The 14,924-nt window shown below is 57.5% G+C and overlaps 1 protein-coding gene across 1 annotated transcript in view; it reads right to left on the reverse strand.

Moving 5' to 3' along the window:
* Positions 1–14,924, reverse strand: part of NHERF2 (NHERF family PDZ scaffold protein 2) — a 39,650-nt gene that overhangs the window by 2,705 nt on the left and 22,021 nt on the right. Inside the window, exons 3-6 of the mRNA XM_059826225.1 lie at positions 9,143–9,319; positions 5,721–5,874; positions 3,306–3,349; positions 2,588–2,650 (exon numbers count right to left, since the gene is read on the reverse strand). Coding sequence (XP_059682208.1) covers positions 2,588–2,650; positions 3,306–3,349; positions 5,721–5,874; positions 9,143–9,319 — 438 coding nt within the window. The remainder of the gene's footprint in view (positions 1–2,587; positions 2,651–3,305; positions 3,350–5,720; positions 5,875–9,142; positions 9,320–14,924) is intronic.

Genomic DNA, 14,924 nt, shown 5'->3' on the forward strand with positions numbered 1-14,924 from the left:
CGTGGGCAAACATACAGAATCAAGACCTTCAGTTTTAAGGAAACGTTTTAAAGCCTGCCTACTGACGTTGCTGCCCTACCACACATGCGAAACTCCAAAAGAACCATTTCACAAACCCTACTGACAACCATGGGCAGGTCTTCCACCAGCGCTGCAAGATAATGGCTCCAGCTTTGCTCTGGCTTACGAATGCAAAGGGAACTGGCCGGTGGCTTGAATGAGCACACCAGGCTACGAGCTCGGGGCAGAGCCGCAGGCAACCCCCCGCCACCCCCCAGGGACTCTGGGTTCTAGCCCAGAGGTGGGACAGCAATCTCTGAAAGAGCCCGAAGGCGACTCCACGGGAGGAACTGCTGCGTTCGGGCACTGGGATACAGCCTGGTTTTCCAAAGGCAGCAGCCATTGGATCAGGACATGTATTATTTAATGCTCAGGGAGAAAGGGAGATGGCAGACTGCAGGCATTCGGCCACAGCTCGCAGACACAGCTGGCGTTCAAGAAGATTTAGGGGCTCTGGGTGCTCAGAGGAGGCTGTGTGAGCTTGTGCTGCTGTCAGACTCCTGCTCCCAGCCGTCTCGGGGCAGGGGACAGCACAGGCAGGGGACAGCACAGGCAGGGAGAATCAGCAGAGACCCCACAGAGCACCTGCATGGGGGCATTCCTCTATTTTTAGCAGAGCCTCATGCTAAATCTAAGTTTTTGAGCACTTTAGAAATCCCCTAATTATTAAGAAAAAACCCTGCTAAATAACAACACTGAGAGAATACCAATCTATGCCTTGTGTTTGCTTTTGGTCGCTCATTCACCTTGCACAGCGAGATCTGCCTCGTCGCTGGCCCTTCGCTGCGGCGTTCAGCCAGGCTCCACCAAACACCCCCGCCCTGCGAGCAGCCCCGCGGGTCACCAAATCCACGCTCTTCCCATCTCGAGCAGCTCCTTTAAGCACTGTTGATAAATTCACTGTGCTCCAAGCTAAAAGCAATTTGGCTTTTGTAAATTTTAGCCTGCCTTGCTCCTGGTAGCAGCACTTGAACCTCACAGCTCCGCTCCTCCTGCGCGCCCGGCATCCCAGCCTCACCTCCCGCCCTGTAGCTCCTCGGTATAATTACACTTAAGATCCAAAACTCTTGTAGACATCCTTTCATCTTACACCTCCCTTCAAACTGAATCCTGTGTTCAGTTTTGGGCCCCTCACTCCAAGAAGGACATTGAGGTGCTGGAGCGTGTCCAGAGAAGGGCGACGGAGCTGGTGAGGGGTCTGGAGCACAAGTCTGATGAGGAGCGGCTGAGGGAGCTGGGGGTGTTCAGTCTGGAGAAGAGGGGGCTGAGGGGAGACCTCATCGCTCTCTACAACTGCCTGAAAAGGGGGTTGTGGGGAGGGGGGTGTTGGTCTCTTCTCCCAAGTGACAAGTGACACAGGACAAGAGGAAATGGCCTCAAGTTGTGCCAGGGGAGGTTTAGGCTGGATATCAGGAAAAATGTCTTTGCAGGGAGAGTGGTGAAGCACTGGAAGAGGCTGCCCAGGGAGGTGGTGGAGTCACCATCACTGGAGGTGTTCAAGGAACGTGTGGACGTGGCACTGCAGGACATGGTTTAGTGGGCATGGGGGGGTTGGGTTGGTGGTTGGGCTTGATCATCTTACAGGTCTTTTCCAACCTTAGCGATTCTGTGATTCTGTGAAACTATTTGAGCATGAGTCCCTGCCCAACGAAGCACCGATTAACTTGCCGCCGTTACCCCTTGACGTCTCCTCTGCTCGGTTTGGGGCAGTGCCACCTCCTCCCCGAGGTCACGATGCCCAAAGGGACGAGCACGGGCGAGTCCTCCCAGAGCCTTGGGCTCACCCAGGGAACGGAGCACACATCCGTCCACACCCTTGCAAAACCCATCTGTTAATAAGGGACATCTGCTGCTGCTGCTGGCAGAAGCCACGCGACCCCCACTAGCTTTTCCGTGCCTCGGACAAAGAGGGGAAAGAATTCGCAGCCTGGACTTGGCCCGTGTAGCCAGCGGCTCGCTGGCAGGGGACAGACACGGTCCAGTAAGCCAAACCTCGCACAGTCTCCTTAGATAATTAAATAATCAAACCCTGCGTGTTTTAGCACCTACCCATCTGAAGGCAGAAGGGAAGGGAGGCAGAACACGATGGATTTCATTCGCCTTTGAATGCTGTTGCATCTCTCAGATGCCAGTTTGCAGGGGGCAGTTTGCAAATGCAGTTTACAGATGCTCATCTTTGCACGTACATCTCTGTGACAGCACCTTGTGCTGCTACAGCACGCGTCGCCCCGAGGGTCCCGAGCCCTTCACCAGCCACCCAAAGGACTTATCGATCCATCCCAGAAACACGGCCACCTTGGCACGAGCACCGGCGGCTGCTGACAGCTCACGGCTCCGTTTTGTGCACATTTACAGTGCAAAGGATAAAAGAAAACTCTGTATTTTACTTGCTGGGTGGATACAAGCGTGCTTAAGTGTGCGAGACAAAACTGAAAATGCACTGAAAGGCACCGTTACACGGTACCACAAGGCACGTGTGTACCTACAAAAGTATGTAAAAGGGAGGAGGAACGTTTGGGGTTTTTACCTCTGATTCCTTGCCAGGACTTTGAAGGTCACTGTGAGATGAAGATGTGGATCCTCCATTGAGCTAGTGGAAAACACAATGTTAGCCCAGTTTGCGCAAAGACTGAATTAGAAAAAAAATAACAAGCCAGGCAGAAAAACGCTCCAGCCTGGTGGGGACAGACACGGCAGCCGCCCCGCCAGGCAGAGAGCAACGCCTGGCGTGGGGCAGGAGCAGAGCCCGGAGGGCAGGGTCCTGCCGCAGGGACCCCGCACACACCCGTGCCCACACGGGAGCTCCCTGGGATTCGCCGGCAGAGCCGCTGCTCTCCTGCACGCCCTGTGCCGGGCCGAGCGCGGTCCCCATCCTGCCAGCGCCGGGTAGCCGCTCACCTCCTCCCTCTGTCACTGGGGACAAGGATTAATGGGGCTGAAAGCAGCCTTGTTCAACCCCCAAATTAAAGCTGCAGCAGGAAGCAATTAAAATCAGCCAGCAGCAGTTAAGCTGAGCTAAACGAGCCTTGGGGACACTATGAGCATCCCTCTCCGCTCTGCAGGCTGGCAAGTCATCCTGACAGGCTCACGCATTGCAGGCAGGAGCCAAGGAAAGCCGGCACGCCAGGAGCCTGGCCTCTCCCCGCAGACCCCCCTTGATCACTCCAACACGTTCCCCTAAACCGAGCGAACCCGGGGTGCTGCCCAGCCACCCCGGCCATCGGGGCGTCTTGGCGAGTACTCACCTGAGGCTGTGCGGATCCGTTTGTCAGGGGCTGAGGTACCACACCTACAGCACACATAAAGAAAATAAACGGTAAATACACTCAGGAGGATTGCTGGCCTGGGGTCGCAGGCAGGCACCCCTCGGCATCGCCCACCCGCCTGTCCCGAGCATGTCTTTTCCCTTGCCCACCTCGCCGGCTCCGACAGCCCAGCACGTCTCGTCTCTTGGAACCACAGCAAGATTTTGTGCTGCGCTGCTTCCAAGCCCATGCAAAAGCCTTGTCCATCCCCCCTGTGCCCTTCTGGAACCAAATTCTTTCCCATTCCCCTGACTTCACTTGATTTCACTCTGTTTTCATCAGAAGGAAACACCTTCCAGAAAGGGGACCAAGTAACCTCCTCTACAACCACTAACTTGAGCACGCTCCCATTTTTTTGACTATTAAGTAATTTTTCTTCAGAAGCTGTTTAATCAGAGATCTTAAAAACCAACCCAACGTTCTTCACCAAAATCCGCATTATCTTGGTGTCACAACAGCGTGTGGCAAACGACCCACTCCCCAGGTACCCTGGCATTTTTTTTTTGCTCACTTCCAATAATTTGCACTAATAATGTTCCACACGATGGCAAGTTTTATGCAGATGAGCTGCCAGTCACCGTGACCAAGTCATTGCTAAAGTCATTACCACGTCTCATCTGTCCCCAGCTAACAAATGCATTAATTGTGACAGGATTAATAACCGAATTATATCGAGCATCAATGCTTCTCAGGGCAAAGCCCCCACTCTGTGCATCTCTCCAGCAGAAAACAATGATGTGTGTGCACGGCGCTGTGAAACTCAAAATCCAGTGAAGCAAGAGCAGCGCACGGTGCCAAATGCGGCTTGCAACTGTGGAAACCCAGGGCGGCTGACTGCACAGCTCCAAAGCCATCACCTCCCTGCACCACGTACGGGCACGGCTGGGCTTTCCGAAGGACCGATCTGGGGGCTGCATCAGTGCAAGGCACAGGGATTCCTAGTGCAAATCTCTCTGCAGAGGGAGTGGTGAAGCATTGGAATAAACTGCCCAGGGAAGTGGTGGAGTCACCATCCCTGGAGGTATTCAAGGAACGTGTGGACGTGGCACTGCGGGACATGGTTTAGTGGGCATGGGGGGGTTGGGTTGGTGGTTGGGCTTGATGATCTTAAAAGGTCTTTTCTAACCTTAGTGATTCTGTGATTCTGTAATCAGGGCACCTTTGCGTTTAAAAAAATGAATCCAAATCATAATTTTGAGCGTGCGCTGGTGCAAAAGCCTCGGTTATAAATTTGGGATTCTTGAGCAGAATCAGGCAGACCCAATTCTCGCTGATCTCTCATGAACGCGTCGAGACGGCAGCGAGAGCTGCAGAGCCGAGGCAGGGGCTCGAGCACCCGCCCGCAGCCCCCGGCGCGTCCGCGGCCCTGGCTACGTCCCCACCCCGGGGAACAAGGACTCCTTTATCGCTGGCGCCAGCAGACAGCCCTCGCCCCAGCTCCTCCTCGAACCGATGCGCAGCATCTGACACCGTTTTCACTCCGTGCACTTCTCAGCATTGTTTGACCCGTTTCTTTGGACAAATCTCCCCATTGAGCATCCGAGGGAGCCGGAGTGCAGATCAGATAAGGAACAGCTGTATTGGGAAACAGAGCTCCCCATTCAGCCGGGGGGGCAGGACGGGCTGGGGAGCGCCCCGCTCCCTCCCCATCTGAGAGCCGCAGCACAACAGGTTGGGGAGTGGACAGGCAGCTTTCTCTGCCAGGTTTCGACAGCAAGGAAAACATTTCCTGCAACAGCCACCCCTCTGATCGCCGTGGCGTGAAACCCTTCCCCCTGTGCACGCACGGCGTTTGCTCCGGCATTTCTCGATGCACCCTCAGGCTCCTTCGCCGGAGCAAAGAGCAACGGGGGATTTATTGCACTCTCCCTCCCGAGACCCCAGCTCAGCACCCTGGGCAGACTGCTCCGCTCACCCGGTCCCTGGGAGTCCACCCGCCCCGACACCGAACACCCCGTCTCCCAGGGCGTGGGTGCGGCAGCCAAAAACGAAGGGGCCCGAGGAGCTGCTGTCAGAGAGGCTTCCCAGCCCCAGCCGGATGGACCGGTCCCATCTGAGCATCCCTCCGCGAGCTCACCGCCCAGCGAGCCCCCAGCTCCCCCCGAACCCCCCCACACTCTGCCTCAGCCACTTTACGTTCCCAAGTTAATTATTCACTGTTTAAAAATAACGAATTGGGTTTTGGCTAGATTAGGAAGTATTCTCACTATTTATAAATAGCTGGGTGGTGCTCAGGAAACTACAAAGGGATGAGACAGAAGGGAAACATGACTCTCCCTCACTCCTGAAATCCCACCCATGACACGGTGAGTCACGGCACCGGCGCAGGGTGGCCCAGGGAAAGCGAGGTCTCACCTTTGGTGTGCTCCTCCGTGGGGGTCACCCCCAGCTTCTTGAAGTAATCATCTGTCTCGGGGTCCACCACCAGCAGCCTGGCTTCGCTCTCCCGGGACTTGATGTGGGACACCACCTCCGAGTGCCGCAGGCCTTCCACGTTTATGCCGTTCACCTGCAAAGCGACGGCATCAGAACCCGAGTCTGTGCCCCCCCGCCGCAGAGACGCTGGTCCCAGCTCACAGACCCCCAGAGCAGCCTCCTCCTCCCCTAAGGGATGGGATTTTCCTTTTTTTAATTTCCGTCGGGATGATAGGAAGGCTACAGGCTTTTTCCTGCCCCCTCTCAAGCCAGCCATGGCTCCTACCAACCTCCCACCCGCCCGGTGCCTTTGCCAGAGCATCCTTCGTGTTACTGCACACCTCCGCCTGCATCCCAAACCCGTCGGGAACCACAGCCCCCAGACTCCGCCATCAGCTCACCCACCCAGGTCCTGCCGAACCGCTCTGGCTGCCCTCGAGTGATTTCAAACCCAGCCTTCACCCTGGATGTGCCCCAGGTATCTCAGGCTGCCTACGGGGTGCAACCATGGGCATGGGCAGTGGGCTGGGTGCCACCAGCGTGTCCTGCTCCCCAGCCCTGCCCAGGCAGCTGCGGCATCACCACACCATCGTTCATCCCTCCGTGATGGAAAACCGTGGATTTCCCGTGTCCCCAGTGGGCGAGTCCCCGTGCCTGCTGCACAGATTCATTTCTCCCTTCCCTGCGTGCGAGCTGGGACCTACCAGGGAACGTGATCCTCTGCTCCCGATTGTTCCCTGCAGCGAGGGGACAATTGTGATTTTGCGGCATTGTTCGGGTGGGGAATGAATCACCCTTTGTCCCGCGGGGGAAGGTCTCCGCACCGCCCAGCCCCTCGCTGCTGGACCCGCTTTTGTGCGATAAACTCTTTTCAATGCTCCGGCCCATCTCCGGCAAAACTCAACCCACCCTTCGCCACCCGTCCTGCCTTTGGCATCCAAAGGCGCTTGCCCATGGGATGGCAGAGCGACGTGCTAATTCAGCTTGAACCAGGAACGGAGTAACCTCCTCCTCTTAGAAATAGCTACTCTGCTACTACAGCTTTCCAAAATAAATCAGACTTCAGAAATCTGCCCAGCACAGAAACGCCTTCATTAGGAGAAATGGACAGCAGGTTTTGCTTGTTTTTCTAAGCCACAGATAGGTTATAACGGCGTGCTTTGGATGCACACGCCTGCTCCCCTGCAGGGCCACAGCTGTCCAGGAATACCAGCATCAACACATTTTTATTCCTCCTCCTCCTGCAGACAGACAACTGCCTTCCCCCGCACCAGACCCTGAAGCACACTGATGCCAGAGCCGAGGACCGAGGGTAAACCCCGTCCCGGCAGCCCCCCGGGGAGCTGAGCTACACCAGCGTGGCATTGCCCCAGCAGCGCCCAGGCGGTCGCAGCCCATCGCAGGGACGTGGGGCGGCGGATGAGGCTGGTCCCGGCCCAGCCACGGACCCTTTCGCTGCGAAGTCACGGCTGCTTTGCAGCCGGCAGGAGGGTCTCCAGCCCCCCGACAGCCTCGGCACGACCCAGAGGAGGCGGCTGCCCGTCCCCGCTGCGAAGGGACAAGGCAGGCGGATGCTGCAGAGCCCGAGCTGGGCCAGCTCCAAACTTTGGGTTCCCCTTTGCATTTTGGACGCCTGAAGACAAACCTGGGGCTGAAGCAGGTCCTGAGGGCCAGGATACGGCTGCAAGGGCTGGGATGGAAAGGGAACCCCCCTCCCCAGGCTTTGCACCTCACTGGCAACCTCCGCTGCTGGCTTGTAACCCTGCTCCGTCCCCGGCAGCACCCTGCCACTGCTCCCGGTCACCCCGATTGACCCCTCGTTGAGCTCAGCTGGGCAGCACAGCGCTGCTCTCCCCCCACCCCAGCACCCCCAGCCCGCCCAGGGCAGCAGGGCCGAGGGGCATCAAATATTTATCGAAGCCCCAAAGAGCGGGTACGGAGGGGATCGTGTTTCCCAGCTCACCCCTCACCGCTTTGTGTGTGCCAGGCGCTCCGCCAAGCACCGATAAATAAATAACGCAACCCCTCGCCATGCCACCGCGCTGCCGGGAGCTGCCGCCACCGCGCCCCGCTCCCAGCCCCACGCTGCTCCCGGCATTAAACTTTCAGGTGCCAGGAAGAGGCAGCGGCTCCCACCGGCTGGGGAACGATTATTCACAGGGCTAGAAAGCCGACGAGTGCTTTGGTCTTAGTATTTCCCCAGTTCGCCCCACTCCGCAGGATGGGAGTGTCTTCTTCCAGCAGTGCAAACCCCGTTCCCCCTCTGAGCCAGTTCCCCCTCTGAGCCGGCGGCAAGGGCCACGGCTTGGTCCCTGCAGGAGGGTTTTGGGGTTCACCCTCCTGGGGAAGGGCCACGCATCACTCCAAGCAGGGGATATCCACGTGCTCCCGCGGTGTGGAAGTGCAAGGGGTGATGGCTGCTGCGCCTGGGGCACCGGCTGCCGGATCAAGCCCTGCCTGTCCCTCTGTCCGTGCACTGCCCTAGCCCTGCCCGAAGCGCGGGCAGCTCTGGACAGGGGAAACCTCGTTCTTCAGGAAAAACACAAGACACAAACAAGCCGAAGGGAGGGCGATTCCCAGCCACATGAAAAACTTGTGTTGTCCAGCACTCAGCGACCGGGAAGCTGCTTCCAAGAGCAGTTTCCCCATCTTTCACAATTTCGTGTCTTAAAACCCCTGCAAAGCTTTCTCCCTTTTCCAAACGCCTGCCTGGCAATGCATCAGCTCGGCCGGGCGGCACCGACCCGTCCCCGCACCCACAGCACAACGCCAGACCGGAGGGTGGCTGGGTGGGAGGTCACCCCCCACCCTGCGCTGGCGGTGGGACGGGTCCCACGTGTCCCTGCACCCTTTTCGCTGCAGCGGGCAGAGCCAGCTCCAGCACCGAGCGGCATCAGGCAACGCCACCGAGCGTGGAGCTCGCTGTGCCGCGGGGGGGAGACGGGCACCCATCAAGCGCCCCATCTGTGCGTGGGATCCCGCTGCTACCCCGACAAGCGCAGGGGCAGCAGTTCGCCTGTCCCACCCCGCTCTGTGCCAGCCGGGGCCAGCAGCAGCATCTAGATTTCAGCGCTCGCAAGTGCCCGCTTTGAAGGACCGCAAAGCCACTGTGTACAGTCTTACAGCTCCGTATTACGGAGGGATATGGGGGGGATTTGATGAAAAAGTTCACAGGACGGGGGTTTGTCTCAGCTTCAGGCTTCCCGAGGGTCCCATCGCTTCTGCTGTCCCTCTCCTCACCTGTGAGAGGACCCGGCCGCTCCTGCCAGGCTGGGCAGGATTGAACATCCCAGCGCGGCACGTGCCAAGGAAACCCCAAAAGGCTCCCCAGGCAGGGAAGTGCCGAGTCCCCGCGCCGTTACCTCCACCAGCCGGTCCTGGGGCCGCAGCCCCGCTCTGGAGGCCGGTGAGTCGGGGTCGACCGAGCGGATGAACTGCCCCGGCCGGGACTTCTCGCTGTGCAGGTTGAAGCCGTAGCCGTTGGGGCCTTTCTTCAGATGGCAGAGACGTGGGCACAGCTCCTTCTGTCCGTTTAAATCCTGATTAACAGAGGAGGGGTCAGGGGGAGACAAAACATTTAATTTATAGGTTTGGTTTTGCTCTAAAGCAGATGCAATCATAAATAAAGCTACCAAGGAAGCACCATATCTGCACCCCGTCCCACTGAACGGGGACAGGTTAACAAATGAATTTCCTTTCATTGAGTCTATTTTAGAAAATCAATTGTCCAAAACCATTCCAGAAAAAATCAAAACAAAACAAAAAATGCATTTCCTTCACCAGAAGCAGCCCAGATAAAGTCCACCCATACACCAAGACCCCCCCAGCAGCGGCCAAGCCCCACGGCCGCAGCCCTGGGCAGGGAGGAACCAAACCCGAGAGCCCAGGCGAAGCACACAGGCTCACCGAGACACTGGATTAACCTTAGTTATTTATTTAAGGCAGTGCCGTGCCTTTGGTCCCGGTGACATCGGCATTGCCCGCAGGTACGATCACCTCCCAGCGGAGGGGCTCTGGGGGCCGGGGTGATGAACCCCACGCCTGACAGCTCCCTGCAGCACGGAAAGGCTGAGCTTGCCATAGGATGAACGGTACAGGAGGACATGAGGAGTTTAGCGCTTTCCCCCATCCCACGGAAAACGCTTTACGGCTGCTCGGGGCGGCCGGGGGAGCCACAGATACCAGCCCCTCTCCAGGTCTGCAGGACCCAGTACACTCCCTGGGGTGCCGCTCTCCCCACCAGCCTCCGCACGGCCCCTTCCAGCACCGGCTCACGGCACAGCACCACGTCCCCGGCCTTGGAGATAGATACGGGTTTTCATTTTCATCTGTGGTTTAAGGAAAACATCCCCTGGGGCTGAGTTTTAATCTTTCACTAAAAGAAATGCTGCTCCCCTCCTGCTAACAGACCCTTATTTTTTTTCACATGACATTTACGGTGAAATCTCTTACAGCCTTTTCTTTCAAATTAAAAACCCATGCAGCAATTTCCTCCACGTTCCTGTCTTTGCCAAAAGGTATCGTGAAACACCAAACTTGCCCCCCCTCCCACCGCACGCCCAGAGATGTCCTCCCTCCTCGGGCAGCTCCGGGGCTCCCACACGCTGTGCTGGCTTCGCGCTGGAACTGCCCGTGCCCGCAGCTCCTTGCTCCTGGGGTTACTTCTGCAAAACACCCTCAATGTTGCTTAAAAGCTGCTTCCTCTCCAAAAAGGGCTGCGGGAGCTGAGGGCACCCACGGCTGATGCCCAGGAGACCTGGCCTGGCCACCACCCACGTGGGGGACCCCAGGGACGATGCCAAGAGGCTCCGGCTGCACACAGACCCTGCGCAGCAGGAGCCAAACAAGCCAAAGGACGTTTCCCACTGCCACCGTGGAGCTGGACTATCCGCAGGGTCCTCGCGTGCCCCAGTGACGTCGGGGAATACCTCTGTTTGCAACGATACAAGGTGATTTTTGGCCACTGCGAGTCACGGTGGGGCAAATACAGAGGTCAGCAGAGAGTTGAATCAATTCACCAGCGCTTGCTGATCTCCTGGCTCCCTGAGGGGACAGTGGTGGCCTGCCAATGTCACCCCCCGGGTCAATGCCTAATTCCCGCAGGAGGAGCACAGGGTGTAAATAAGCCTATTAGCGGGCGGCCGGGCACTGCCAGCTCCTGCCGCCGGGGCTGCCACGGCTAAGTCACTTTGGGGGCTTATCCCGTCTCCTTCATCCCCTCAAAGAAGGGATTTTCAGGAGGAGCATCAGGCAGGGACACGCGGAGTGGTCACCCCTGGGGACCCGCCGTGCTGGGGAATGGCTCTGCCGCCTTTCCCCTTTGGCACTGCCACAGAGCCACCGGCTGCCAACAGGGCACCGCTCCCCGCTCAGTACCTACGGGCACCGCATTAATGCAAACGGCAAAACACGACTAATATTACCCAATGCCCGTCCCCGTCCCCAGCTGGGTTCCCCAACGCGCAGAGCTCGGGGCCAGAGGATCCCCAGGCGCAGGGCATCACCGCCACCCACACCGAGCACAGGCACCATCGGGGTGACACTGCTGCCACTGGCAGGGGACAGAGGCCACAGATGATGAGAGGTAAACCCAAATAATCCCAGCAAGAAATCCCCGCTTCATGCCACAGAGAGCACGTGTCCCCGTGCCACGAGCCATGACCGTGGCCACCCGGCAAGCTGGGGCTCCGGACACCCCCGCAGCACCGACTGCCTGCTGCAGGCTTTAATGCAATGGGACGAGACCTGGGATGGGGTGAGACCTGGGGACCGGGCAAGGGGAGGCAGAAACCCACCGCCACTGCTTCACTGCGGGGGGAAACTCCCCCTCACCCCGTCCGGCGCTCGCTCCGACCCCACACGCACCCGCCGGCTTGACGGGATGTACATAAATATCCCAGCACAGCCCTCCTCGAGCTGCTTATGAAACACTCGAGCTGGTGGGGTTCACGGTGGGTCGGAGGAGTTCGGGGGACGACTCTGGGGTGACTGCAGCCTCCATCCCCGCACGGCCCTTTGTTGGGAATATGAATGCAAAAAAGCCACTTCTCCCGCCATCACTTGAGGCCGCATCCTCCCAGGGTGGCTGACCACACCAAACCACCTCCTCCATTCCCTCTCCGACTTGCTTCCTCACGTTGAGCTCTTCCAAACACAGCCCCCGCGGGGCTGACAGCCCGAACCCCCCGTGGGCCCCCAGTCCCGCCGAACCCCGACACAGGGAGGCGAGAGCAAAGCCTTCCCCAGGACCAAGCACCGGCACTCAGCAACCCCTGGCCAAAGCAAGAGCTGGAGCTGCTCCCGCTTGCGTGGGTGCTGCTCTGCGGCAGTGAGCGACGAGATCGGTCCTGGAGTCCTGGGGCAAAAAGCAGGGGGTGGGTTTTGGCCGAGGCTGCAATGCCCAGGGGGGACAGAGGGGGATCGGGACTCAGAACCGGCTTGACCAGCTCAATCCCAGCATCTGGGAAGAAATGGGAATGCGAGGTGACCAGTCCTCGCTGGACGGCAAGGTCGGAGCCGCCCGCGATGCCGCTGCTCTGGCACAGGAGGGACACCTCGGCCACCCCGACCCCTCGGGGCAGGGCACCAAATTCCCCCGGCAAGCGTTCATCTCGGGCATCGGGGCGCGCTTGGACCAGCTGCAAAGTACCCCAACATTTACAGAGATTAACTCGGCAATACAGTTTCTCCTAAAAAAGCACGGAGGGAGCTGCAAGAAAAGCCTCACCGACTGCTCACGCGCACACGCTGCAGCCGAGCTTGTGGGGCACGGGGATGCTACCAGGACAAGTTCGGGAGGAAGAGAGACCTGCCCAGGGAGATGCTCTTGGCATCGACACCTCAACGCACGGATCAGTTCTTAAAAAGGGAAGAATCATCAGTGCAACATCCGCTGATCGATAAAAGCCACCTCCTGCCAAAACAGGGCAGGGCTCCCGAAGCGCTTCAGCTACCTGCTCAGGAAAAGCCAGGACCAGCCCCTCCGCCGGCCCCGACCCCGCGCTCGCATCCTCTCCCTCCGCAGATTTAGCGCTCCGGTATTTTTCCCATGGCCCCAGTGCAGTGAGTTCACCCTATCTGCAAACATTTCCAGCCTGCCTTCGAGTTCTTCAAAGACTGAAGAAAACAGGAAATGATTCAACCGGCCGAAAAGGGTCGGATCCGCGCGACCTTAAAGGATGCCCGGGGCTCTGCGCGGCTAGGAAAAGGGGGCACGTCCCGCATGCAGAGGGGAACGCGTCTGGGATCACCTACTCGGGCTTAAAAAAGACCTTTTTAAACCATTTTCCTCTTGCTCCCTTTTCGCTGGGTCAGTAGTGCGAAAGCACTGAGAAAATCACCCGAAAATGCCGCGCCGCAGCCGCCGTCCCAGCGCGGGGATTCCCCGGGGCTCGGCAGGCGGCTGCGGGGGGACACGCCGGCGGGGACTGCCCTCCGCCTTTGGGGGATCCCCTGGGATCACCAGTGAAATCAAATTAATCAATAAATAAACCGCGCGGGGGTAAGCTTCGTCTGCGGGATCCCTTTGGCTGTGAGGGTGGTAACCGGTGCCGTCTCCTATGCGGGCTTGTTCTGCTTTCGCCACAAAATCTGGAATTCAAGGTCTTTAACTGAAACGAATTCAAGATCTTTGGTTTAAAAAAAATAAATAAATTTTTAAAAAAATCCTAATTCAGCATCTGTTCTAAGCAGAAATCCTCGGGCAAAACTGCTTATCCCCCTGCAGAGATGATCCGGAGCTTTCGCTGGGCTCTTAAACCTCCCGACTAACGCAATCCTTGGCCGCTGGAAAAAAAAAAAGCCTTAGACCACAACTCTGCAAAGCCCCTCTCTGGGATTAAGCAAACACTGACGCTCCCCTCGCTTCACCCAGACTCGAGCACATGCTCAAACACTTTGCGCTTACGTGCTCTGTTGACAGGGAGCTGCTGCGTCTCTTGCCAGCTCTGCTATTTATTTTCTTTTCGACCGGTGCCAACGTTTCCCTGGTTGTGTTCTGGGAAGATATTTCCTAAGCTCCCAGGGGGATTTTGCCTTTGTGAAACCCAAGCCCTGCGACGAAGCATTCCCTGTGATGGTGGCACGTTATCTGGGCTCCCCAGAAACCCACCAACACTCGCCCCTGCAGAAACGCTCCGGTATTGCTCCGGAGGAGGCTTTGCCACCCGTTCACATGCCAAGAACATAAAAGACAGTTTGGGTAAGTTCGCTTCACACGTATACTAGAAAGCAACAAAAAAGAACTATTTTTTATCTATTTGCATGCAAAAATATTGCAAAACGAAGCAAATTTTTTTGTCTAGGAATCCAGATACTACCAGTCGCCACTAATTTCATAAATTGGATTAAGAAGCCACGGCATGTCATACTCCACCTACAAGCATCACTGTCTATACGCATCCACAGGTACGTGCGTGTGCAGATAAACGCTGCTTGGATGATAAGCTGCATTGCCACACCACCCCTGGAGCTGCCGCTTGAGGCAAATCATCGTCATTTTAGAAGGAAAAAGGTTTCGGAAACGCTGTTCAAGCTGGTCCATTTAAAAATGCACAAACAAGACATTAAATAACAATGAAATGCTTTCAATAAAAAAAAAAAAACCCAGCCCTGGTTGGGTGTTGCCAGCTCTCACAACCTCGCTGCGACTCTTGCAGCATCTCATTTTTTTCCCTTTAGAGTTTCCAGTGCTTCTGGGGGCCGGGGACCCCCAGGGACACCCCTTGGTTCACCGGGGATGCCCCTTGATGCACCGGGATCCCCAGGGACACCCCTTGGTTCACCGGGGACGCCCCTTGGCTCACCAGAGACCCCCAGGGATGCCCCTTGACGCACCGGGGACCCCCAGGGACACCCCCCCAGCTCGGTGGGATGCCACATCGTGGCCTTCATGCCACCCCCGTGCAGCTCCCTGCAGAGACCGGGACCATTCCCATTTCGTACACCTGGATATTTCAGGCACACTCCACCATGGAGCCGGTATCATAAATGTCACTGACTCTGATTAATGAGGCGTTTCCATGCAATTAATTAGTAGGTGCCAACCTCCACGCAAGCAGAATCCGCTTGCAGAAGCAGCAAACCGCCGGCGCTTTGGTCCTTTCTATTTCCTGAAACAAACTCACCTCCCAGATTCTGAGGGGC

The sequence above is a fragment of the Gavia stellata genome, chromosome 18 (genome assembly GCF_030936135.1).
Source record: "Gavia stellata isolate bGavSte3 chromosome 18, bGavSte3.hap2, whole genome shotgun sequence".
Classification (NCBI taxonomy): domain Eukaryota; kingdom Metazoa; phylum Chordata; class Aves; order Gaviiformes; family Gaviidae; genus Gavia; species Gavia stellata.